At 37.1% G+C, this 27,007-nt stretch overlaps 1 protein-coding gene across 1 annotated transcript in view; it reads left to right on the top strand.

Annotated features, from left to right (window-relative positions):
* Positions 1–26,587, top strand: part of NCAPG2 (non-SMC condensin II complex subunit G2) — a 44,810-nt gene extending 18,223 nt beyond the window's left edge. The window contains exons 11-28 of the mRNA XM_056483710.1: positions 1,770–1,895; positions 2,769–2,948; positions 3,934–4,086; positions 5,656–5,878; positions 7,103–7,254; positions 7,694–7,867; positions 10,107–10,177; positions 10,429–10,582; positions 10,754–10,927; positions 11,412–11,522; positions 11,645–11,788; positions 12,523–12,622; positions 12,912–13,096; positions 13,869–14,012; positions 15,856–15,959; positions 18,910–19,007; positions 19,225–19,327; positions 23,195–26,587. Coding sequence (XP_056339685.1) covers positions 1,770–1,895; positions 2,769–2,948; positions 3,934–4,086; positions 5,656–5,878; positions 7,103–7,254; positions 7,694–7,867; positions 10,107–10,177; positions 10,429–10,582; positions 10,754–10,927; positions 11,412–11,522; positions 11,645–11,788; positions 12,523–12,622; positions 12,912–13,096; positions 13,869–14,012; positions 15,856–15,959; positions 18,910–19,007; positions 19,225–19,327; positions 23,195–23,246 — 2,448 coding nt within the window. The 3' untranslated portion in view covers positions 23,247–26,587. The remainder of the gene's footprint in view (positions 1–1,769; positions 1,896–2,768; positions 2,949–3,933; positions 4,087–5,655; positions 5,879–7,102; positions 7,255–7,693; positions 7,868–10,106; positions 10,178–10,428; positions 10,583–10,753; positions 10,928–11,411; positions 11,523–11,644; positions 11,789–12,522; positions 12,623–12,911; positions 13,097–13,868; positions 14,013–15,855; positions 15,960–18,909; positions 19,008–19,224; positions 19,328–23,194) is intronic.
* Positions 26,588–27,007: the final 420 nt, after the last annotated feature.

The following is a 27,007-nucleotide window of genomic DNA, read 5'->3' on the forward strand; positions in this document are numbered from 1 at the left end:
GATTAAAACAGGCCATGAATTTAAAGTCTTTGGTGCTACGTCTGTGAAGACATTGTATGAGCCTGAATATGCAAATACATTTGGGATAAATTCCAGTTAATTAAAGGCAGGAATTTGAACTGTGGGTACTCAGTTCAGAATTAAAAGTGAGCTTAATGGAATTCAGTGTAATGCACTTAAAAAGTTTATGGAAATTAACTTTCTGGAATGGCTGTGGTAGACAAGGTCTAGGTTATTGCACAAAAACACATTTGAATTAATTTTCACATGCAATGTTAGTGCAGAAGAGCCTGTTTCACCCTGAATTCACATATTATCTTGTTATATGTTAATTCCTAAATATAGACAAGCTCAGAGTTAAGGATTTTCTACAACTTTATAGGCTAGAATTAAGAATTGCAATCTTTTCACCTTTAAACTGTTTGCATTATCCATAATAAATAAAGGAAAACACAGGTCTCTAACTAAAGAATGTATGTGTGTGCTTTATTTGCTTTTGTAGTATTCAATTTAGAATTCCTAGTAGTTTTCTTGACTTGAAGAATTTAGAATGTTATGGTTCTAGTCTACCATATCAGGATTGGTCAAGAAGAGAAACCCAAAACAGATTGTAAATGAAGTAATTGTTACTAATTTCTTTTGTGTTTTTCTGGTTTTATTTGTCACTAGTTTATTTAAGTCTAACTATTACATGGTTATTGCCATGTTTCTTTTCCCTGCCTTTGATCTGTGCTTTATGATAAGGGAAGAAGAAAATTAGATTATTAGAATAGGCAAAAATTACCTTGAACTGTCTTGTCTTGCTGTTAAAATTAGGTCTAGTTTGCATGTTATATTGAGAGATTTTCTTTAAATAAAAAACAAAATCTAGAAAAAATTCTTCCTTCTCCTTTTCAAGAGAAGTCAGCAGAGGCTCTTAATCACTGCACTGCTATCTTTGATAAATAAAATGCAGTTTGATGGTTAGATTTCAGCTCTCTCCTTGAGATGCCCTGAATTTCTTCATGGTTTCATTGCCTGCTCTCTTATTCCTTTAAGAGTCCAGAGGATCAATTATCTGTCACTGAATGGGTGTCTAAATATGCACCTTTTTCTTTTTGCAATTGTGACTCTACAACCAGTAAAATATATGGTGGAGTACACTGAAAATTGTTAAATATGGTAAAATGTTGTGAGGCTTCCCATAGATTTTTGATGAGCTGCCTGGAGCTGAGAACATGGTTCTAATACTTAGGTGCAGAGATGCAGAACTGAATATGTTTTTGCTGGATAAGTTACTCTCCAAACTTTCTGGTGCTTAGTTACCAAATACTATTTTCTTGAAGAAATAGACTTTAGCTTTTCAAATTAAATCACCTGTCTCTTGACAAGCAAGTTAATTAATCCAATCTGATTCAATTCAAGAGTCTTCTGTCTGAAGAGGAGCTTTAAGGCCACGAAGAGAAATCCCAACTGCTTTTAATTTATTCAGCATTACAGAAAGCAGAAGGGCTCTGACTGTGATTTTTCAGGGTCATTGAAGCTGATATGCTTTAAAAGCTGATTGTAACAAAAATTCAGGTTGTACTAAATGGGCAGAAATGTAAGATAAAGCATTAAAACTCATATGTGACTTTAAGTTCTTCCATCCATTTATAAATTCATCTCTTCCATCTACTTAATTAAAAAGACTTGTTAATATGTTTGGAGAACAATATTTGACAGGTTACACCTTTGGATATTAACAGTTGGTCCTTATGGAAAAATTATCTTTGCCTCCATTGTAACAGGCCAGAAACAAAGAAGTTCGAGCAAATGCAGCATTTTTGTTTGTTGATGCTTTTCCTATTCGTGATCCCAGTTTTACTGCTGAAGACATGGACAATGAAATTCAGAAACAGTTTGAAGAACTTTTTGTAAGTTTTAATGAAACTAAAATGTTAAAAATGAAACTTTTATCAAAGCTAACTAAAAAAAATTGTTGATGCAATTAAAATTTATGGAATTTCTGGGTAATTCTAGGGAATTAGAGGTCTGTGGTGCAGAAAATACAAAACTAAACTAACATTTAAATTTCTGTAGTATGTTTTCTGCAGATACTAAATACCACTTTAAACTCTAAAAAGGAAATATTTTTTTTGTTATTCGTTAATCTGTGAATGAGAGATGCCTTTGAAAGATTAAATGCATGAGTAATGATTTTGATTCTTACTTGATCTAGGATTGTGGGGGAGAGCTTCACAGTTACTATGGAAGCACTCAATGAAAGTTCAGTACTGTATTACTAAGTAGCTCTGAAATTAAGTATAATGGAGAAAACCTAAAAATCCCCTTACCAGTCCAGATGGGTGAGAATGGGCATAGTATTTTCATTAAGAAAAAGTTTGGGAATTCCTGAGACAACTTCAGATAATTGAATGAATTTCAAAGTTTTTATATTGTTCCATAGGAACAGTGAGTAGTGTAGACTCATATAAATAGAAGTCCAAATATTCTTAATTAAGTCAGAAATGCAAGACTTGATTTATTAAAAAAAATAATTTCAAAAGTCCAATGAAAAATGTTGGCCAGTAGTTATCTTAATTTTGCTTCTGATTTAAATTTCCTTGTTTTCTTCATAGTAAAATGCCTTGAGAGACTATTAATATTACAGTTCCTTTATTGTATGACAATTTTCATAATGATTAAAAGGTAATGGAATGCATTTTGTTTATGATAGGCTCAGACCAAACAGCAGTAGAGTCACAATAATCCATATGCTCACAGTATTATTCTTCTGTTTGTTTTAGAATCTCTTAGAAGATCCTCATCCAGTTGTCCGCTCTACAGGGATCCTTGGAGTTACTCAGATCACATCCAAATACTGGGAGATGATTCCTTCAACGATTCTTGCTGATCTTTTAAAAAAGATAACTGGAGATCTGGCCTGTGATATAACATCTGCTGATGTTCGATGCTCTGTTTTTAAAGTAAATGGGTTTTATCATGAGTGTTATTTTGTATTTTACTTGATGTACAGGTTTCTAATATAGGCCCAAATCAAGGAAATTACTTGTTCTTCACAATGTCTTAAGTAATAGAATTCCTAATACATGGAGGTTTTGCACGTTTCATAAAAGCCACATGTTTGGAAAACACGAATGTCTTTTAAAATAGTAACTGGCTTTCTGACTCTCTAAGGTTTTTCAATTCCAGAGTTGTATGCACACTGTTTGGACCCAATCATTGATTTTTTTTTTAGCTATTAGAAATTATGCTTAGACTTAAAAATATTTGTAGGCAGGTTCCTGGATGTTCTTACATTACTGGCTTTAATGCATCCCAAGACATGTACGATTAGGATTTTGTACCCCACTTTATGTGTCTGAGGTTTGGATGGATATAATTCCATAGTTTGTCTGGTAATGTCTCCTCCCATTCATTGCTTACTGTGTTAGAAATAGTTTATCTACATTTTTCTGGCATGTGAGAAATAACTGATAGCTTGGACAGAAAAATTAACTCCCTAAGTTGCATTTTCACGTGAAGATTTTGTGTCTGTGTCAGTTCAGCCTTAAATTGAAGTTATTGTCCTGTTAATCCTCACTTTCTCCACTGCTGCTTCATGGAGGAACTATCCTGCATAAGCAGAAAGTGCTGATATAAAAATGAATTGGAAAAAAGAAATATATTTTTAATTTGAAATCAGTGTATTTTAGAGAGCTGGTGTGCCCTCAGGTAGAGGGCAATACCATGGTCTTAGTGTAGGGCTGAAGTGAGTTCACTGAACACAGTTCACTGTAAATTTGAAGTAATCAAAGCAGTTTTTACCAAAGAATATTACAAGAAAAATAATCATGTACAGTGTCTGCCTCTGCTTTATTTAACATGAGAAGTGTCATGGTCCTCTTCAACAATTTTTAACTATAGATTTTTCAGCTCTACTTTCTGGATTTGTTTTTTTATTTATTTTAGTGCCTACCAATAATTTTGGACAACAGATTAAGTCACCCACTCCTGGAACAGCTCCTGCCTGCAACCAAACACAGTCTTCATGACAATTCTGAGAAGGTGCGAGTGGCTTTTGTGGAAATGCTGCTCAAAGTGAAGGCTGCCAAGGCTGCTAAGGTAGGATAATGACACTTGATAAGTAGCAAGGAGACAAAATCAAGGCATTTATTTAAAATTTTAAAAGACTACATTTTGAGATTGCTGCAGTGTTCCTACTCTGCTCTGCTCTGGTAATCCTCTTTAATATTTGTTGTGTCATGAGTGCTCTGTGGGCCCTTGTTCTCTCTGTGGAGGGGAGAGCAGTGTGTTACAACAACTCTTCCCTCAGCTGCCCAACTCTTCTAAATGCCTAACACCTTAACCCAGCAGCTTTTTTTCTTTGATTCTCCTGTTTTTATAATGTCTGTTTCTACTTTGTAGGCACATCTTTCAGGATTTTGGTGTTTAATTTTAGTGATTTTTAATGTATTTTGTGTTCTGTGGACTCTTACTTGGGGTATTACTGTCCAGCCACAGGCATTATAGCATCTTTGAGCTCTTACTCCACTCTCTAATGTTAATAGCTTCTTAATTTCAATTTTATATTTTAACTTAGCAATGGTTTTGTCTCTTGCTAAGCCTAATAAAGACAGAGAAGTGCTCTGAGTATGGTGAAGTGTGTAGAGGGGAAGCCGTACAAGGCATGGCTGAAGTCACTTGGTTTGTGAATTGTTCTGAGTTTGCTGCCATTAAAGACAAAGAAAAAAGATAATTCTCAATGTCAGTGACTTTTTTAGGGGACAGAAAGATCAGGTTTGTATAAAGAAAAAAAAAAAATCTTAGTAAGTGTTGGATGTTTTTCAATAACTTCATATTGATTTAAAACTGTAATGTGTTATCTCTGCTAAGTCCTGGGATCACTTTAAATTTGCTTTTTATGACAGTTCTAATAGGGACATCTATAGTTTGAATTCACAGGGTAAATAGCTGCTGCAATATTTCTATTCAAGAGTGAAATAGGTTCCTTGGCATTGAAAAATACTTTCTTTTTGTTTTTTGTTTTAATTTTAAATTGTCCAGCATGATTAATTCAGAATCTTTTCACAAAAATTACGAGTGTAGTGTTACTGCTGGCATAATAGCTGTGTAGTCTTTCTGAATTTCATAGCCTTTGTTTTCTGTGTTACAAATAAACTAGAGCTCTGCTAAGGATGGGATGAATTCAGTATTTAGTAATGTAGGATTTGGGATTGTTTTGGAAAGGGTGTTGATCCATACAGGTTTTTAAGGCATACACCATACTTGTAAGTTGTTTGGTCCTGCTTTGTCCTGTGAGGAGAATATGCAACATGACACATAATGACAAATAATTGCATTTTATGGTGATATCCTTATTAAGTAAATAGTTCTTCCCTGTATCTATGGAGTTGCATTCATATTGCAGGTGTATTGAACTGGAATGGCTTGAAGCACAATTTTACCAATGAGTCCAAGATACTAGGAGATTTAAAACATCAGCACAGCAAAATAACATTATTGCAGCAGAATTTGACTTCCAGTGCACATTGATTTAAAAATAAAAAGTGCTTATGTTTTCCAGGTTAATGTTCCTTATATCTGTTTAAACTATTGACACTTAATGAAGGTGATGTTTTTTTCTCTATTTGTATTTAACTCCTTTGAATATCTTTTTCTGACTTGACCAAGTTCTGGAATATCTGTCCCATGGAGCACCTCCTGTCTCGCCTTGAAGCCGACTCTCGGCCGGTGTCGCGGCGCATCGTGAACCTGCTGATGAACTCCTTCTTCCCCCCTGGCCAGCCCGAGGACGTGTGGTGTGAGCGCTGTGTCACTCTGATCCAGATGAATCCAGCTGCAGCCAGGAAATTCTATCAATATGCTTGTGAATTTACTGCCCCCACCAATATAGGTAAAGTACAAAACGTTGTCAGCTTTTGGAATTACTGATATAACACCATGCAAATGCTTTTTTTTTCTTATTTCTGTAACAATGTTGCTAGATCTTTTTGAGCTCTTAGTTTTTGAAATTTTTGACACCAGCAATAAGCACAGCAGGCAAAATAATCTGCTTTTTCAACAGCGAGGAGATCAAAGCTTTTCATCTCTGCTCTTAGACACTGTACTGTACACTCCAGCCCATAGTGGTACCTGGTCCTTCTGTTCTGCTTTCTCCCCACATGTACCTTAAAAATATCTGAGTTGATACCTATTTCTCATGTAGAAACAGGGTAGCAAATGGTGCCTTAAGTGACTTGAGATCTTCACGTGAAAAATTATACAGAAACTGAAAAAATGTTTACATCTGATAATCTGCTTATCTGGGATTTGTGGATCAGTATTTCCAAGTTGCTCAGAGAAAATCTAAAAAGTACTTTTTCAGAGAGCTTCAGAAAGTTTCAGTGAAGAGGGCAGGTACTGCCCAGAATGTCAGTGCTTTTTAGAAAAGTCCTATCAAACCAAGTAAAATCAGGAAATTTTTTTCGGAGGAGTTCTGATAAAACCCAAATAATCAGCATGGAGTGACTTGAGTGAAATGCCCAAATCATTGCCTCTAAACTGCTCATCTTGATAAGGTTATGAAATCACATTTATGAAAACAGCTCGTTATACTTCCACCAGAGTGGGCATAACCCTTTCACTTTTTCTGGAGCAGAGCTCCTCATTCAGGAGTGCAATGGTTGGGCTACGATATCTTTTCCAAAGAATGGGAATTAACACAGGAGGGAATGGGAATTGACATAGGAATGAACATTGACCTAGGAGGGAATGTGTTCTTGAACATGGATCATTAAATTAACAGCTATGCCATATTAAATGTAGGAGTTGGAGGAGCTTCCTCTGATTCTGATTTGATAAAGTGGGGGTTATTTAGGGTTTTTTTTAGTATATTGTTTTAACAGTAAAATTACAGAGCCTAATGATAATGTTGTCATTTCTTCATCATACTTGAGAATATAAAACATGTTCACATTTTTTCCATTTCCTTTACAAGGAATTTTTCTCCTAGCTGTTTCTGGTTCTGTTGCCTACTTTTTCATACTGGCTTTCCAGCATTATAATTAGAAGCATTTATTACCAACATTCTTAGCAAATTGCAAATGTCTGATTTTATTCTCATTCACTTTAAATGTAGCAAAATTGATGCTTACTATTCGGCGCTGCTTGAATGCCTGCATCCAAAAATCAGTGAAAGAGAGGCTTCATGACAGTGATGATGATGATGATGATGATGATGATGATGATGATGATGGTGATGAAGATGAAAGTGGAAAGGAGAACACCAGTGTAAGAAAGTGCACTTTATGCTAAATTCTGGTAACTTCAGTTGTGCTTAATGTGAGATAGAATATGACAGAAGTCTAAAGGAAGGCCCTTGGGCATCTGTGGGATTGGCAGGAGGGAACTGCTATTTTGGGGTTTTCATGTCCTGTGATAGCAGAAATTTGGTCAAGTAGCTAAAATAAGACAGAAGGAATATGGAGCATATTTTAGATTAATAGTTGCCTAATTCCAGTGCTGATTATAAGTTGGTTTGGTTTTGCAGTTAAATTATTTTAAAAATTACCATTGCAAGATATGTGACATTAAAGAGAGAGAGACTGAATTGTGGAGTTCATGTTCTACAGCAACCACAATGCCTTTGTAAAGGGACTAGAAGGATTTTCAGTGCTTTTTTCCATTTGAAAATATAATGGGGAATATCATCTAAATGTTTGTATTTCAGGTGTTGGATAATGTGCTGTCAGTGAATGATGTGGCCAGCATGGCAAGTTTGTTGGAGATCACTGTAATACTTTGGAGAAGTATCCACAAAGCACTAGATCACAATGAAGATGCCAAAGATTATGCTATCAAGAAGTTTGCTGCTGTACTTCCTGAATATTTTAAAGTATTTAAGGTAAAGAAAGCCTAGATTTTCCTGTATTTTCTTAGTATTTTCTTCAGATGCTTTCATGTTTTATGTCTTTTATCTATTTTTATGGCATTAACTATTCTTTTTTATTGTTGCTATAAACCACAAACAACAGCAAGTTTCTTGGAATCCCACAAATGGGTAGAATCTATTCTCCAACTGCAGTGTCTGACTGATGACCATTATCTAAATAGTCAGCTCAGAAATACTTAATAAATTGCTCTCCTTGTAAGGTTTTTCTAGGGTTTCATAGTTCTGGATGTTTTAGAACTTTTGGAAAACAGTAAATACAAATGTGCCATTGCAGAATAAATACTCAGTGTACATTAGAGTCCACATGTTTTCCTCCCCACTGTCCTCCACATTCTTCCACCAGCAGCACTTCTTATAATTCAGCTGCAGCTGAGGCTCTTTTTTCACTGAATATGAGCTGGCAGAGTGCACTTGCAGCCCAGAAATCCAAACATCCTGCTGACCTTCTGGAGTGAGTCCAAAGGATGGCCACCAAGATGATGAGAGGGATGGAGCACCTCTCCCAAATGGAAAGGCTAAAAAAATTGGGATTGTTAAACCTGGAAAAGAGGAGGTTTTGGGGTGACCTAATTGCAGCCTTCCAACACCTGAAGGGAAAGATAGAGAGGAACTTTTTACAAGGGAGTGGAGTAGCAGGTCAAGGGGGAATGGATCCAAACGAGAATACAGTAGGTTTAGATTAAATATTAGAAAGAAATTCTTTTTTGTGATGATGGTGAGACACTGGCACAGGTTTTTTAGAGAAGCTGTGGATGCCCCATCCCTGGCAGGCCTGTTCAAGGCCAGGTTGGATGGGGCTTGGAACAACTTGCCTAAGTGGAAGATGTTTCTGCCCATGGCAGGGTGGTTGGAAAAAGATGATCTCTAAGGTCCCTTCCAACCCAAACCATTCAGTGATTCTGAGGTTTCTGCTAATTTGAATCTACTCTCTAATAATCTATTGATACACTTCTTTATTGCTTTGGTTTGATATAGGCAGTTAATTAAAACCAGTCATTTTCAAATTGTCAGTCACCTTGCTCTAATTTTTTAAGTGTTGTTCTTGAGGAGGATGCTGTCTTGAGAGTGCTAATGGTGGCTGCTGCACCCAGAGTGAATTTGGAAGGATTACATACTGGTTATCTTTTTCTTAGTTGATGGCTTTTATTCTGAAGTGTCCTGAAATATGGTGGCTGTTCACTGCAACTTTTCTTTAGATATTTAGGGAGTGAAAAGCAGCTCATTGCTACGTATTATTCTGCAGCACAGATACGCAAGTGCTCTCTACCCTGAAAGCACTTGGAAAAGTTGTCAAAAACATTCCAAATCTTTTTTGGTAGAGGATGTAGCATGCCTTCTGAAAGGATCTGGTGAACAGACAAGATATCCAGCTTTAGCAAGCAGCCTCTTTGACTTTGATATTCTTACAGTGAGTAAACAGCTTGGATCTAAAAGGACCTGTCATCATAGGCTTAGTTCCTAAAAGACTACAAACATACTGAAGCAGTCTGTCTCTTTCCTGAAAAAGCTACAAATGTATTTTAAAAGTTCTTTTAAAAATATGAGCTTTAGAAAAGGTTTTAGATCTTGGAATGACTAAGTAGATAATGATTTCATTTGGCTGTTTTCATGAAGTTTGGACATAGAGATAAACCATTTATGAAGAGTTCTTAACATAGATTAGTTTCTATATAACCTGAGTGAGACTATGTTGTGGCCTAGACCATGTATTCTGACATGCTGTAATGAATAATAGTACATTAAACACTACCATCATGTAAGAACTCTTTTGTTTAGAGTCTTTTTAATAAGTTTGTGGTGTGAATGAATTTAAGGCACTGATTGCAAAGAGTTGGATAGTGTCATGGTTGTGCAATTTAACCTTAGTCACTACTGGAAAAAAAAGCCATGTGGAGCTCCTATTTCTTTTGCAAACATTATTAACCTAATGGAGCCATAACTATTCATGGTAGTTATTCTGGCAGTTTGTCAGAAATTGAAGCATAATTGGTAACTGATCTCCAAAAACAGGAATCAGACATTTCAGATTGCAAGCCACATACTGTTTTGAGCTTCTTTCAGCTCCATTTGTAGTGGGAAAGGGAAATCCTTAATTTGAGGAAATGCAATAGTTTTTCAGTACTTTCTTTAGTTTTGCTTGCATATGTGTACCTTTACATTTACGTCATACAGTGTCATTCTTTTATCCTAGGATGAGCGGTGCATGACTCCACTGGTTATTCTGGCATCCTTTTTGCCCCCTGCTGCTATTCCTACATTCAGGTACTGTTTAGAAATCCAAAATGCAAATGACAAGAAATTTCTTGTTGACTGTATTTGTTCGTTTTTCACAATCTGATACATTAAATGCCCATTTGGATAAATTAAGACACTAAAAAACTGTGATAAGTCAGTAAAATTTGTGATGTTCAAGTCTGTTGAAGTCATTGGTGAATCCTTTGTTTGTATTATACTAATTGTTTTCTGCACTTATGGGTGTAATGTATCTCTTTGTCTTTCTGTTTTCTTTTAAGCTGTGGTGTGGTTTCCAGACTCAGAAATACTGATACTGGAGCTGACCAAAGCAAATATTCTATCCTGATCGACTGCCTGTGCCGCTGGGGTCAAGTGGGGCACGTCATGGAATTAGCCTATGACTGGCTGTCTGACTCACTCACCCCCACAAAGGTGTGCATGTGTATATGACAGGGAGTAGAGCGATTGCCAGACTGCTTTAAGGCATCATGCTGTTTTAAAATAGAATATGGCTTTTTAATGCTATATTATTTTGCTTTGAAATCAGTTCTAAAGTCAGATGCTAACAGAGTTGTACTGGTTTTGTGCTTCCTTCCTATTCAGAATACTAGAACATCTAAACATCGAGTACGCATCCAAATAACAGATGAATCAAAGCCAGACTTGGCAGTTGATTACATTGAGTATTTATTGACTCATCCTGTCAATCGTGATTGCCTCCTTTCTGTTCCTAAAAAGACACTGAAGAAGCTTTTGAGGATCCTCGGTGCTGCAAAGGTTTCCTCCTTATCATTAAATAGTGCTTATAAAATCAATGCTTAATATCATTTATTGCCTGAATCAAACTAAAGGCCTGGGATAACAAATAAATGAAGTTCATGATCCCCTCTCCCTTTTAAAGAAGATTTTTCCTTTTGATTTGTACTTCCAACAAATACTCTAAACTAGAAGTATAGTTTAAATTTGTTTATAGATGGCAGATTTTAACCAGCTTCTCAGTTTTAGGTGACTCAAAATTTTTGTCATCTAGTGTTGAGTGTTTTTATTGGACATGACTTTTATAATATGTGAATAAGGAATAGTCTGAAAATCAGTTATGGCATTGCAAAATGGAAGTAATTCAAGTATGCTTGTTGCTTTTTTGGGGTTGGTGCTTTGCTCTTTTTTTGGGGTTTTTTTTAGCCTTTGTTTAAAGCTGTTGAGGAAAGAAACATTTGAAAGGATTTTCTGAAAAATATAAATGTAAACCTTTATATTTCAGAGGGTTCTTGACTCAATTCTGAAAGGAACAGATTCTGGTGGCTGGAATCAAGCAACCAGCCTAAGAGCCTTCAGCCTCTTTTGCAGATTGAGTATTCATCTTCAGCACAAGGTATGGTTATAGGTCTCCAAAATAAGCTGGAGTTACAGTTGACAGTATAAGGAAATTCCAAAACAACTGGAGAGACAATCGGTAAAGTTCCCTTTGTTTGGTTTTTTTTGGTTTTTTTTCAGTTTTCTGAAGAAGGAGAAGATTACCTTTCACTTCTGACGCAGACAGGTGCTTGGATAGAAAATCAAGTTGTACCTTTTATACCAGCAAGTGATCAAGAGGATGGTATTTCAAAACACAGTGAAGTTTCTGAATTAATTATCCAGGTTAGAGGATTCTTATAATATAAATCAAGCTGCTTTCAGTTTCAAAAGCTGTAGGTGTAGCAATCTGTATGCAGACAAACTGCACGGGCATTTGTGTCATCACTTAGTGTCCCTTACCTCTGATCTTGATTTGCCCTTCAAAGAAAGCATTTGATGATAAAATATGGGTGAGGTTTTAGCTAGTTCTGAATTGTTTTCTGTTGCATTCCTCTGACATTTCATTTAACGCAAGGTGGATTTTAGCACTGAGCTTTTACCAGATTTTGGTGATAGGAAAGATTTGGCTTACTTTGGTCCCAGTAAGTGTCCTTGAACAACCTAGCTCACTCTTTCTGTATCTCTGTCTCATAATCTGTTTAGTATGTAGCAACTGTTTGTCTGTAGGGAAAAGCTCTTTTTGTCTGCTGGTTTTAGTTTTGCTATTAAAGGCAGGTAGATATTTTGCCTCAGTAAATGAGAAGTATCAATGCTTTTGATCTACTAGACTGAGCCTGAGTATAAAAGAAGATTTACTGCCTTTTGAGAAACTACTGTTGGGAAAGGGCAATGGAAGCATTTGAAGGACTGCCTGGAATTCTTGCTTTTCAGCAGGTGTGAACTGAGTAACTCCAGTTAGGTATAGCAGCTCTCAGGACACCTTGGCTAAGAGTTTGTGGTTTTATTATTTTTGAGTTTTACTGAATGGTTACTTACATGAAGTTTGGGTTTCCTATAATTTTGCACTTCTCTTCTAGGCCTATCTGACAGTGTGCAAAGATGTCATAATGGTGGGCCTGGGAAATACCACGTTTCAAGCACACCTCTTAGAAATGGCTCTTCTGATTATGCAAACAGGTATCCTATTTTGGTACTTGTAGCAACATCTGCATTTATACTAGCTGATTTTTTTTTGTATTACCAAGTTAGTTAATCCTTAACTTTTAAGGGTTGGAGGGAACACTGGATTCATACTTAAAATATTAATTGGACCATATGAAAATTTCAGCTAAGGATGCTCAGAAACTAAATGCATTGTCTATACTTGGAAACTATCACTATTTGTTGTATCCAACTGAGTTTCATTCTAAGCTTGTACCTGATGAATATTACAACTTTTATATTGTGGGTTTTTTTCTTTCTCTAGAGAGAGGTGGCTTCTGTGCTCCAGTGTTGCTGTGTGTTCTAAAAGAGATCATTGAAGCTTCTTTAAATCAGAATGCTGAGACAGAGGAAGTGGCAAATCTTTTCCACACTCTACAGAACATTTTTCAGAAAATTTTAGAATGTGTGGTACATAGACTTAAGAAAGAACAGGAAAAAGGAATTCAGGTATCATTCAAATTGCTACATAATTGTTAATGTGTAGATAAATCCATATTTTTTATGCAAGGGGGTATACTTAAACACTTGAGGTTGTTACTTGACTATTGCCTACTGTTTGGGTAGATATGTGATTAAATTTTCAGGTAAATTTTATAAGTTTTCTTGTTACCAATTTTTTTTTTGTTGTTCATTTTGGTCTCATCATGACAGAAGAACTAGTAAATTGCAGAACAAATGCATTCTGTTGCCAATGACCCTGGAACATGCTGGTACTTCTAGGTTGTTAATCTTGTCTGCAATTCGATAAACTTCCTCAATCCAGAGCAAAGGATTTGTTTGTATATATTATGATCTTTGCAAGAGAATAAATTTTCTTTATTATTTATTTCTTTTAACCTAAATGACACCAACTTCAAAATATGTATCGTGTTTAAAATTCTTGAAAACCTTGCATCTTCACAGAAAAGTTGACTTCCTGTATTTTAAAGCAGATACTAAATAGTAGTGAAATGGATGGATCACTCTGGGAAATTTGATTATCTACTTTTTACGACTTCTGAAAAACATTCAGTTCTTCTTTGTAAGAACCACTGCTTTGTTCATTTCTCTCAAATTTATGAGTAGACTTACCAGTTGCTGGTTTCCCCTTTGATCCTGAGTGACTAGAATACCTCAAAAGTTTTCAAGGTGTGGTCTGAGCTTCACAGAATGGCTTGCTGGTATATTTCAGTTATACTCAAGCAATCTGAAAAAAAAGTGGTTTTCTTTTTCATTTTAGTTGATTCGCTCTATTCAGATGCCTCTTGGAGAATTCATCCATGCACTGCAGTGCTGGCATTCCTCATTCCCAGCAGTTCACCAGGGTGTACTCTCCACTCTTTTGGCTGCAATAGTAGCAGAAATAAATTGTGTGCTACAGAAGGTAAAGTTAATCCTGATTTTCTTTTTTCTATTTAACACTTTCTGCTTTTTGAATTTTATGTTGGAATGACAGAGCTTTATTCAGAAAATTGATCTTTGTACTGCAGATGAGGATTTTGCGCTGGCGTGAAACAAACAGGAGATTTTATTTGCTATAATTTCATATTAGAGTTCATCCCTCAGATTTCTGACTACAAGTGTGTAGGGACAGACTATGTCAGTATCTGCCTCTGACAGGAGAACCTAGTAGGTAGGCAGTGTTGGAAATTAATAGTGTGGATTCTTATTAATTAATAGTGGAGTATTCCCTCTGTGATTTTGTACTGGGTCAGGCTGGAGCCAGCTTTCCTCCCTGCAGTCCCTGTGCTGCTGTGGTTGGCATTTGTGGCCAAGACACTATTGAGGACACAACCAGTTTGTTTTGGCTGTTTCTGAGCAGTGCTTGTAGAGTGTCAGTGTTTCCCTGGTTCCTCCACCTTCACTCTAAAGAAAACTCAGGCTGTGGGTGGGCAAGAGGCTGTGAGGGGACACAGCCCAGACCCTGGACCCAAACTGATCGAAGGCTTAGGCCACACCGTGCAATTCTGTATTCAGCAATTAGAGCTCAGGGAAAGGAGGAGGGCAGGGGCTTGTTCTAAACCCACCTCACTTGCTCTCACTCAATTAGGGAACTTCAGAAGTTTGATGTGTGACAGATTCCCATTCCCTATTCTTGGAATGATCCCATAAGGTTCTGTAGTCCCCGTTTCAAAGCAGGCCAGTGCCCTGCTTGGCACTAATCGCTTGTGCATTCTCTGCTTCCATACAGAGACATTTTACACGCTGCATCTTTTTTTTTGGTTCCTTTGGTTTTTGTGCAGAGGATTTCCAAATATCTGATCTGCATTGCTTTCGAAAGTAAAGAAAGAATCTCTAATACTGAAAAGAATGTGTAGACAGAGGTTATTTGATACTCTGAAAGTCCAAGGAACCACAATTGTCATTGAAGGAGAAGGGCAATATTCCGACCCCATTTTTCTGATGCAGGTAGTGTTAGGAGTAAATATGATTAGTAAGACTGGAAGCTTTGAGAACTAAAAAAGTAGAGCAGAGGCTCTTTAGTAGAGGCTGTACTTTTGCTCTGGGTTTTGGGTGTGTCAGAAACAGAGCAAGAAACAGTTGCCAGAAAGTACAGTAGAGCAGCTTTCAAGGAGTACTGTATGGCTGTTTGCCTGCAGATACTGATGTATCAGCTGAGACTGTGGGTGACAGGTGCTCTTCACAGATGATGCACAGGAAACATTCCTGGTTGAATATACTGGAGATTTATACTCATAGATTGAGTGCTCATTCCATTCACTCATCTGAGCTGGGGTTTTCCCTGCCCCCAGGTTGTTGTAAATCAAAATTCAGTTCTAAATAAATATTTGTCATACTGTTCAGAACTTGATACCAAAAAGAGCAGGTATCCAGAAAATAACTGTCACTGAAGTTACATTTAGAAATCATGGATGCACACTTCAATTTGGAGCCACAGAGGGCACTCATTTGTGTTTAATAGGCTGTGCCTTTTTATAAAGAGTGACCACGAGTGTAGTTAAATGAAATTTCTGATAAAAGCAACTGCAGAGAATATTTGCCTTGGTAAAAATTCTATTTATGTGGTTTAGTTTCAGTCTTTATAATTTAAATTAGTTTTGTTTATTTGGACACAACACAGTTGGATTAAAGCTATTTAAAGAACACTTGTGAATGTTCTAATTATTTAAGGATTGGTCCTGGTTAGTGCAATTACTGAAATGCCATATCCTGCATACATATCTTTCTTGGGCTACAATGGTTTGTTGACTTTTTTCTTTTTTTAGGCTTCCAGTGGAGAAGATTTAACCATGCCAAAGACTATTTCAGACCTTCCCCCTCTTTCAAGCTGTTTAATGGCTGTAATTATGAAGTCAGTTCATGTTGTCAGGTAAATGTTTCTATATTAATTTTTCCAAGGTTTTTGCTAATATAGGACAGTTTATATGTTGTCAATAAAATTTTAATTTCTAAATTCAAATAAATTTCAAAGAACTAGTTGCTTTCTAAGATTATTGGGACTATTTAATAATCCCTTTTTCTTGACATATTGCCTGTAGGTGTTGATTGCTGGGGTTGAGTCCATTTTTTTAACCAAGAGTGTTTCTTATTTACAAGACACTTAATCATGATGAGCATCTCGGCTTGCTTTTTTCATAAGATACCTATAAAGCTGAGTCCTCTCAACAAAGAGATGTTAAGATGAGATAAAATATTTGCCAGAAATAGAATTAATCCTCTAGTTGAACATCTGCAACGAGATGACATGTCTACCTATGGCTGTATGAAAGTCACAACATTAAAAATAGAAAGTATCTAAGTGCTAAAAGCCTCCAAAACTGAGCCTATGTTATTTATTTAAGACTTAAACTGGGAGGGAGGGTATTTGTTCTATTTAGTGGTGGCCTTGAATATCTTCTAAAATTGTTACAACTAAATTTTATTTTGCATGCTTTGTTCATATTCAATATTTCTTAACGTGACTGTATACACTAGACTTGTTTTAAATTATAAAGGGGCTTAGAAGTCCATCACTCTCTCTGACTTACCACAACTAATTCTTCTTCTTAACTTCCTCATCTGACAGGCACTGAATATCACTGGCTCTCTGTCATGAGGTGTTCTTTTTCTTCGCAATCTTTCTCTAATTCTAGCTGAATTTGCAAAACAAAAGATTCCAGAGACTCCAGCAATAGTCCAACTAATCCAAATCTTGCTCTTCCATGAGGAAGCAGCTCTCTGTCAAGGTGTTCTCTTCGAGTAAAACAATTATTTTACACAGCTCTTTTCAAAAGAGATGCAGAAAATCAGTTATTTCTTCTGAAACTTTTTCTTGTAGTAATCAAGGTGAATCTTGTCCATTCTTGGTGGAGAAAACTGCAAGTTTGGGCCAATTGTTTCTAAGTGCTTGGGAAAAAAATGTGTCTTCTATCTTTTTGGGGCAACAATTTGGAGATAATTACCATCTGGTTCTCCTGGTGCTTCAGAATTGAGACTACTTTTAAGACTCTTTTATAAATCTGTATTGATAGGCCATAATCAGAGTCCAGTAGTAAATCATTCAGTATTTCAGAAATCTGTATGTCAACATGAAAGCCTTTAACATTATGAAATCTTATGTGAGCTTCTGCTCTGTGAGCTCACAGTCATCTTGCTCTGAGCTCTGCAGAATATGATCTATTTTCAGTCAGTCTCTAGCACTGAATTTAAATCCCCATAGCAGTGATAATACTGGGAGGCTTGGCAATATCTGTCCAATTGAGAGAGTATCCTTCATTTTAGTAGTGAACTGTCTGTATAGGAACCAATTACTTACCTCTGAACCTTATATGTATTTTTAAATAGCTTATTGTTCTGTTCATTTTATCTTTGCCTGCAGGCTCATGTGACCCTTTTTCAGGGGGAGGTGGGGAAAGGCAGCTGCAGTGAGGCTTGATACAGGTTAATGAAATTCCAGTGTTCCTTCGTGGAGGAACATGGAGTGTGTGCTTAGTGACCCAAACAGTGGTAACAACGAAGTCAGGACTCTGATCCCAGTACTGTCCATTAGCAATTTAAGAGCAAGGTGAAATGGAATCAATGCTTGGTCACATTAGTCCACAATGATACAATGAAACTGATGCAATGCATGAGCAACTTCATAATTCTTATTTCTGAAGCTAAAGATTTTTCATCTTTCTCAGCTCTTAGAAGCAGTATTTGAATTTCTGCAAAATTTTTTTACTGAATTGGTTCTTAACTGCATATTTCATTTTGATGTCTTAGCACAATAAAAGCCTGAAGAACAATTGAAGTCAGAACTGGTGATGTATGATGTTCAGTTTTCGTAATAGATAATATTATTACTAGAGGTATTTTAAAATATGTTAGGGAAAGGTACTGTAACATTGCTGCTCTCACTTTCCTCTTTAGTTCTTCACAGAGCATTTAGCTTTGTGCTCTGAGGAGTATCAGGATTATGGATCTCTTCCATCTCCTATTTTATCCCTCTTGTACTTCTCTTTTTCTCTGGTTTTGAAAATTGCTTCTGAGTTAAATGTGGGCTTTTTACCACAAGCACTAATGACCAGTTACTGTTTCCATTTTGTGCTATTGACTTATTACCTACTGTAGTTTAGTTTGGTTGCTAGACCCTACCTGTGACTATCATTTCATTTTTCTTACCTTGATATATATCCCAAAACACCACTAGAGTTTGCTGGTAGTACTTTAATCTCTTGCTAGAAGTGACAAAATCTCTTAAGATACATACTGAGTTAGTATTTTACAAGTATTTTGCTGTCATGGTTCTGTCCATAGTTTCAGTAACTAAAATGTTGCTTGGAAGTGTTTCAGGGCATTGTTTAGTTAAAAATGATCTTCACTGGGTTGTAATTGGAAAACCATCTATTTTAATATTTATGAGAAACACATTTAAGGTCAAAATGTTAATTAAGCCTGAGTAGATACTAGCAAACCAGGAGTCCTAGAATATATTTTTTCAAACTTCAGTAGAAATTTGAGTTTAAAATGTCAGTACAAATTCTGTGAATTAAATTCCAGTAGAACCAGTAGTTTTTTCATGGATTGACTTTCCTAAAATATACCACAAGCTCTTCAGTTCTCTTAATAGCCGCTTTTTCTATTTGCAGACTTTATTTTCTCCCCAAGCAATTTATCATTCTTTGATATTCTCAGTTCCAGAGGCAGCACATGGTTTTCAGTTGCCCAGTCACTCTGCTTTGTCGTGCATGGTATCTTTGAAGCTGTGGTAGCAGGGTAGCATGATGACAAACATGTTCTGTTCAGTTCTGTTTTCAAAGAAATAAGGTTTATAACATATTTTTTCTTTTTTTTCTTAGGTCAATTTTAAATGAATTAATGGAGTGCATTCTCTCTGAAGAAATTGAAGGGATTTTTAGTCTAACTGCTACTGTCTGCATTGTGATTATAATTAAAGGTCAGTTAAAATATTTTAATCCTTTTTCCATCTTCTTTTTATGTACTACATTGAAATACACAGTAGTTAATCCAGGACAGTGAAAATCCAGTTTAATATCTAATCTTCCTTTAAGCAATCTTTTATGTTTAAAGTTATTCTATGAAATATGGGAAGGTGGGGTTATTTTTTTGATAAATTATTATTTTTGTCCAACATTTCAACTAATTTCAAATAGGTAAGCACAAAACTTCACTTCTAAAGGATATTGCACCTGCCATTCAAAGGAAACTGACAATATGCAGGGATGCTGCCACAGGAGAATCCAGCAGCATTGAAAGGTGGGTGTGCTGTGGGAAAGGAGCACTGAGCTCTCCTATCCCCTCTCTGCAATAATTGGCTCTGTTCTGTACTTACATAATACTGTTAGAGCATTCTGAGTGATTGATTGCAAGGTTTAAAATACTAGGGGTGGGGGGGAAAGTGGGAGGTATTGAGCCCAGTACAGTATTAAATTTCCTGCCCTTATATCTGCTGTGATTATAATCTTTACATATTTAGCTTCAGGCTTTTTTCATTTAATTTGAATGTGTTATCACTTGATCCCGTGTATTGCAGGATTCACTTCTGAAATCCAGGTCTTTTTGCAGCAGGGGTAGAACAAAGCGAATAGTCCAGTTAGTATTTCTTATTACTAAAGGATTTTTCATCCACACTTTGGCACTGGGCATATGAATCCAAAGCTATGCAGGCAGTAAAAATTTAACTGAATATAACAATGACTTTGAGACCTGTCCACAGGTGATTTTATTTTGCTCTTTTTTTTGGGGTGGGGGGATTTCAATTGTCATATTTGGTGTATCTTTCATGAAAAGTTTTTTGAAAGTGATTGGCTGTATTGTATTTGCAATCAGTTATCTCAGTTGTCTACAGAATCACGATGAATGCTTTAGCCTTTAGGGTCTCAAACTTGCTTAGGTCTTAAAATGTGTGAAATCTGATATCTGCCTAGTTATTGAACTGCCCATGAAGCCAAAAAGTGTGCAAAGGAAATATTTTAAGCACCAACATGAAGAAACCAGACTGAGCTTATGGGCATTAATCTAAAATTACTGAGAAAGTTTTCGATGCACCACAGAGGCATGAACATGCAGAGGCCCTTGCAGTCTTTCATTCTTCAAATTAGTGATTCTTACTATTCAGTCAAATAATGGATGTGGACAGACTCTGAAATAAAATTAAAAAAGAAAAAAAATACGACAAGCCAAAAAAGCCCATTCTGCAGCAATCTCATTGTATAGGAGCTTCATTTACTCACTTTACTCAACAGTTTCTTGCACAACTCTCCCATCCTGAGCACACTTCCCAGTTTGCTCTGCTCACGGATCCCTGGCCTGAGGCATGTTGTTTTCTGGTATTTTAGTGACTTCATATAGACATTAGTGGCTGAGCTGTGCCTCCATCCAGAGGATGATGCTCTGGGGTCCCTTCCACTATCTGAAAGAGGCCTGCAGGAAAGCTGGAGAGTTATTTGGCTGTGAACAAAATGTCCTTTAGTCAGAACCTAGCTTACACACAAAATCAAACACAAATAAATAAACAGAACCCCATTCTTTTCCACATGAAATTATTTTATGATGACTTGCCAAGTGTCCTACTAGAATATTTTTAACAATAATAATAATAATTATTATCTGGAAAAGAAGGAGAGCAGCAGGGTATCGTGTTTCAGTTTGCATTTCTAATCAAGGCAGTAGAAAAAGCTGTGAAATTAAAGTGAATCTTAACATGATTAAATAAATAGGCACATTAATGTGAATAATTGCTGCCACTTGAGAGCACTAGTGACTATAAATTTCAGTGAGAACACAGATAATTGCTTTATGAATCTATATGATCGTCTCTGCCCGGTGAACTGGGACAAATCAACCTGCATGTTGGGGCAGATGAAGAGTATAAGATGCTACACAGTATTTTAATTTCGTGATATATGAGTGACTACCTTTGTATAATACCAGCCCAGAAGACAGTTGCAGACAAAATTCAAGGGTTTGGGATATGAATGTGATAATGGGAAGATTTTTTTCTATTAATTGGAATTGCACTGTGATAAAATTCAGAAGCTATCACACCTCGCAGAATTTGGGGGGATTCATATTTGTATAGTTATGTTGGGGAAATTTCTCTCCAGAAGGGTAAAATAATTGATGCTGGAAAGAGGTTTGGAGGAAGTTCTGCAGTGATTAGGTTTTGCATGATGAATTAAAGTGTGTTTGCAGTCTCACAGCTGAGACAGAATGTCAGACTAGGCTGGGCCTCTGGTGGCTTCTGATCTGCCATTTTTTAGTGCTCTGCTGCTTGTGTGCTAATGTACAGCTAAAATGTGATTATACCTGGTCTAAAGCATGCCCTGTTGTTTGTAAACTATTTTATCACCCTACTCCACTTACCAAACAGCAAATTTTACTTTTGGTATGCTGCAAGCTAGATGTCTGGTCATTAATTTGAAGACAGTCCTCCAACACACAGTGCTGTGCTGCTGCTTGCTAAAACACATTACTAGATTTTAACTCCTTCTTAATAATATTACTATTTTTTGCTTCTGAATGCATTATCTCCTAATAACTCCTTGAGGGATTATTTTATTCAATACCCAGGTAAGCCAGGAAATGGTGACATTCTTTAATTTCCCAAGAGAACTGGCATTCTGTGCCAGCATCTTAACTTCAGACTTAGAAGTAATCTCTTACATATTAGTAATGAAAGAAAAAAAGCAAAAAAGCTGTTTGGTGTGGTAATTAAGGTGCTGCCCTTATACAAGGAATTATTGCACTAATTCAGAAGCAAAACTTTTCACTGCAATTTACTCTTCCCTCTTCAGCTGAGTTAGTGGTTTCAGATGGTCCTGTGGGTCTGTATTTTAAAAATGCTGTTCAGTGCATATAAAAATTCTGGACGAGATACTGTATATTGAGAGAATTTCCTCAAGAGTAATGGCACACACATTAGTTTAGTTTATAAAATGCAAATATTTATGCCTAACAAAAAATGTAGATAAAGCTGTCAATGCAGTCATTTGGAGGCTAGAGAAAAATGTCTCACATTCTGTAAAACCCAATGTGCTACAGGGTAATAACTTTTATTTAAAACTGTGTATTTACTTTATTTAGCATTTTGATATATGAGTAATATAATTTAAATTTAGCTAATGGCTGTGCTGAAAGATATTTCTTTAGTATTATTATTTAGCCAGCTCCCAAATTCTTAATTGCACTCTCACTGCATCTGTAAATTATGGCTCTTCAATTGTTTTGATGTATAATGCTGGGTATGATTTCTCTGCCTCCCGTCTTTTAAGTTCTCTGGAAAGGTACTGAAGTAAGTTTTACTTCAGCTTTTCTGTTTGGGAGGAGCACAGTTTTCCCAATTGATGGCTTTTTGGCCAATGTGCCAATGGTCCCACATTACAAATCCATTGTTTTTTTAGCCTTAAGCTGTAAAGAAATAAAATTTATCCAAAGCAGCATTGTGCCTAAACCCACAGAACTTAACTAATTATGCTGATTCTGTAGTACTCTGTAACACTACCTTACTTCGACATTGGAGTTTCATCCTGGTTTAAAGGCTGTGGCACTGTGGAGTGGAGCGTGTGATTAGAGATTAGAGTCAGAAGGGGACTAAGAGGAGTCTGAGGGCAGCTGGAGGAGGCAGCTCCTAATAGGGATAAGATAGGAAGCTCAGGCTTGGAAAAAAGTTGCTATGGATGAGAAGAAAAATTATAAAGACTGAAGAATAAGGGAGAAATGAATGAAGTAAAAGAATGAAAAGTTGTCTTGGAATTAATTACCTGTAAAGGATTTCACTGTTTTGTTTGAACAAAAGAGTAACAATGCTGTGCAGAAAACAAGTGGGTTCTTTAGCTAGATGATTAAATGTTAGAAAATGTGCCTGAATTGACATAGTAATTTAAACTGGTTTGCTGTTGGTTATTCTAGAGACAGAAATGATCAGCAGAAAAATGGAAAAGTTGAAAGAAAAAGAATCCAGCTATTTCAAAAGTAATTTGTGAAGGCATTTTAATAAACTAATATGGACTAACTGATCAAAGAAATCATGTGGTAGCTGTGCTCCAAGAATCAAGTAGTTGAGGATTGATTTGGCGTGTAGCATTTCTAATTCTGTTATGTATTATTTTTATGGCATTTCAGATTCCTGTGTGAATCATCTCTGAAAATTTTGGATGAGTTTTTGAATCCTTGACCACGCAGAAGCTTTTGTCGTGAAAACTGAGGGAGATGTATTGCTTTTTGAAAAACTTATCTTGTAAACTTGTGAATTGTTTAAGATTGTTTTCTATTCTGTACATTTAAAGCAAAAAAAATGTATAAAGATGTGTATAGAAATTACATAATAGGAAAGATTTTTCAACACCTGCAAAGGGGTTATTCTGTATAAAAATGTCTTCTTGCGGGGAGTGTAAAATCAGTATTTTTGTATCTTTGTATTTGTAAAACAAATAATAATTCTATCATAAATACTCTTGAAACTGAGGTCACACGTAACCTCAGTCTCTGGGGGCGACTAGAGCATTTTCCTAGGCATTATGTAAATGAATCTTATTTTGAGATATGTGAGGGTCCAAAGGGTGATTGGGAATAGCCATCATGCCTTTACCAGGGGCAAACTCTGCCTAGCCAGCCTGATTTCCTTCCCTTTGGTAGAAGAAGAGAGAGCACAGCATGTCCTGTTTCCTGTCTTTGGCAAAGACTTTTACACAGTCTCACACAGTCTTACAGCCAAACTGGAGAGAGATGGGATGAATGGGTAGACTTGGAAGATGAGTGGGAAACCGGGTGGACCAGAGTGGAAGAGTCATCTGCTAAGGGCAGAGATTGGCAGCTGTGGCTGTGGCACTGCTGAGGGCAGGCCCTGCTGCCAGGGCTGCTTGGTGACAGGGTGGGAGCAGCCTCGGACTGATGGCAGATGACAGCAGCGGGGAGCCACAGCTGACACCGAGGGGCATCTCCTGGTGTTCAGAAAGACCTGGACCTGATGGACAAATCCTGCACCACCCGGAGGCACCTGCTCCAGGGCAGCTTCTTGCCGCCTTCACCTGACTGCAGGAGGATAAAGGAAAAACTTTCCCCAGAGCTGAACAGAGGAGAATATGAGGCTACAGAAACAATTTGGCAAAGCAATTTCTTATCATTATGAGAGTGAATTGGAGCTGGAAGTGGAACTGGAAGAGGTTGCTCAGAAAGCCTGAGGAATACCCATTCTTGGAGATGTGCAGAACTTGGCTGACAAGGAGGGCTCTGACCTTCCATGGTGTCATAGCTTTGGAGTTAGCTTTGCTGACCTTGGGTTTGGACCAGATTCTCCCCAGAGCTTCCTCATAACTTGAATATTCAGGTGATTCAGTACCCAGTGCACTGGGGGGAAATGTCTTAGCTATTAAAACATAGGCTTGAGTAATATATAAATTGTTTTATATTTAGCTATTTTTAAAAATTACAGCTATTTTGATAAGTTAGTACTAATGATGCAGGTAATGCAGGCATCTAAGCCACTTATTTCATTTTCTTCGTGCAACCAGCTGTTCTCCCAAGACTAATAGAATGCTGATTGCACAATGTTATTTTGCCTTAATGGAGATACCTGTAAATTACCTGTGAGCTCATGGAGTGGTTCAAGCCCAGCCAGCAGCCAAGCACTGCTCAGCTGCTCCCTCACTGCCTCCACCCATTTGGACATGGGATAAGGGTACAAGGGGGAAAGAGTACAAGTTAAAAAAAAAAAAAACAGTTGAATAATTAAGAAAAAAATAATAGTGCTTTTTCAAATTGTGAAGAAAATAGATAAAAAGAGAGGGAAATAAAACAATACTGCCAGTCCCTGGGCAGTACCCTCCCCACAGCCTCCCCCCCAGTTGAATGCTGAGCATGGTGCCATATGGTGTGAGATACCCCTTTGGTAGCTTGGGCTCCCCTGTCTACACTCCTGGTGGACTCCCAGCCTCCTCAGGAGTGGGGTGAGAAGCAGAGAGAGGTGGGGTGAGAAGCTGCGTAAGCCCTGCTCAGCAACAGCTGAAACATCCGTGTTATCAGCACTGTGTCCAGCACAAATCCAAAATAGAGCCCTATATCAGCTACTGTGAAGGAATTTATCTAAGCCAGAAGCACAGCTCCTGAGGCTTTAGTTTAGTCTGGTTTAGGATATTTAATAGGAATCTCCAGAATACAATGCAGCCACAGACCAGAGTCACATCTGCCAGCTTAGGCCTAGAGATGTGGACATGCAGCACCTGGTTATCTACAGTCAAATGCAGTGATCCTCAGGGTGGGCCTGTGCAAAAGGCTATTGAGTCTCCAGTGTTAGTGACTGGCACTGACACTGAACCAATTTGGCCAAATTAAGACAGGCTCTTCATTCTTGATTAAGACTTGTGCAAAAGCTGTACCTCCCATCTGTCTAAACAAACATCTACTCTGCTGGTTTTCTTTCTGTGCTAAGAGACTGTAAGGTTTTTTCAATATCTGCTGTCAGTATAAACATCATACAACCCATACTTGACCTTGTACATAAAACTTCCCGACTGGATAAAAGCTGTTTTAGCTGGAATGTTGATATTTAAAAGCAATGCAGTTCTTAATAAACGACTGGCAAGCTTTGCAACAGGACAGTCAGTGTGTGCATGGATTTATGAGTTCCAGATTTACCTCATCCACACCAGTGGCCTGACCAAAGGAACTAATGCTGCCCCAGCAGGTAGCTGCAGATCTGCCAACTGTTTATCTATCAACATCTTTATAAAAACTGTGTTCTTTGGCCTTCATTCTTCTACATCTGTTAACAGGCAGGTGTTCCGGTAATGACCTTTTAAATCTTCTGATTATACAAATTACTCAATGAATATGTAAATAAGTTTCTTTTTTCTGCTTCTCAGTCTCTCAGTATTTGCTCATATCATTAGATTAGAAAAGAATCCAAATTTACTGCCTTGTTTTCCCTCAGTGTATAATTTTGCTTTTTTCATGGAATTCACGATTCACAGATGCCATAGCCCTGCGCCTGAAGGAAATAAAGGTCATTCCATCAACATCAGAAATACGAGGATTTCCTTTGAAGAACCCAGAGGTGAAACTGCTAGGAAGGGTAAAAAATTTAAAGATAAACCTTTGTCTTCCTGGTGGCTGGTACTCAAGGGGTTCTTAAGAGGTTTGAAATAATTTTCTGTTAGTCCTGCAGCTGGTGAACATATTTCAGCTCAATTTCTAGTCTGGCTCTACTAAACTACTCTGCCATGAAAAAACATTGGCTTTCTGCAACACAAATAATGGTGTTGGGATTCCTTGAGCCGCGGTCTGCTGGGCCTTCTCCTTAGGCCTTTGTGGCAAATTTCAAAAGAATATTGGAGGAGTTCTGTGTTTCACTTGCTGTTCTCATTGCAAACTTCAATCTTGCAAGAATTTCAATCTATATTTTCCTTCAGTTTGGAGGATACAAATAAATAGGACAATTAATAGGACATAAGCTGTTATCTTTTGTGAACCTGTAACACAGATTTGTTTCATCTTATTAATAAAAGTGCTCTTGGGGAAGAGGTGCTGTTCTTTGGTTATGTTTGAAAACTTTCCTTAATCTTGAGACAGACTGAGATCTGTTCAGCTTGTTGAAGAAGTTGAACCTGATTTTGACTAGTAAAATTGCTTGAAAAATGAGCAAGATAACACCAGTCTGTGACACTCCTTTGGGCAACTGGCACTGGCGGGTGCTGGTGATGAAGAGCTGCCCACAGGAGAAACATTCTGGCCACAGTTGTATCTGTGAGTGCCAGGGCTGGAACTCTTCCCTTTGTGCATATGCATTCAGAATCAGTGAGACTGAAGAAAGCAATAACTTCAAACTACTTTCAGTAATCAACATTGTTTGTAATGATTTGGGCCCTTTTTGTAATGACATGGTTCATTTGCTTTGTTGTCTGGATGGGAAACAAAGCCCAGCATCTGCCACCTATCACA

Source organism: Oenanthe melanoleuca, chromosome 2 (genome assembly GCF_029582105.1).
Source record: "Oenanthe melanoleuca isolate GR-GAL-2019-014 chromosome 2, OMel1.0, whole genome shotgun sequence".
NCBI lineage: Eukaryota > Metazoa > Chordata > Aves > Passeriformes > Muscicapidae > Oenanthe > Oenanthe melanoleuca.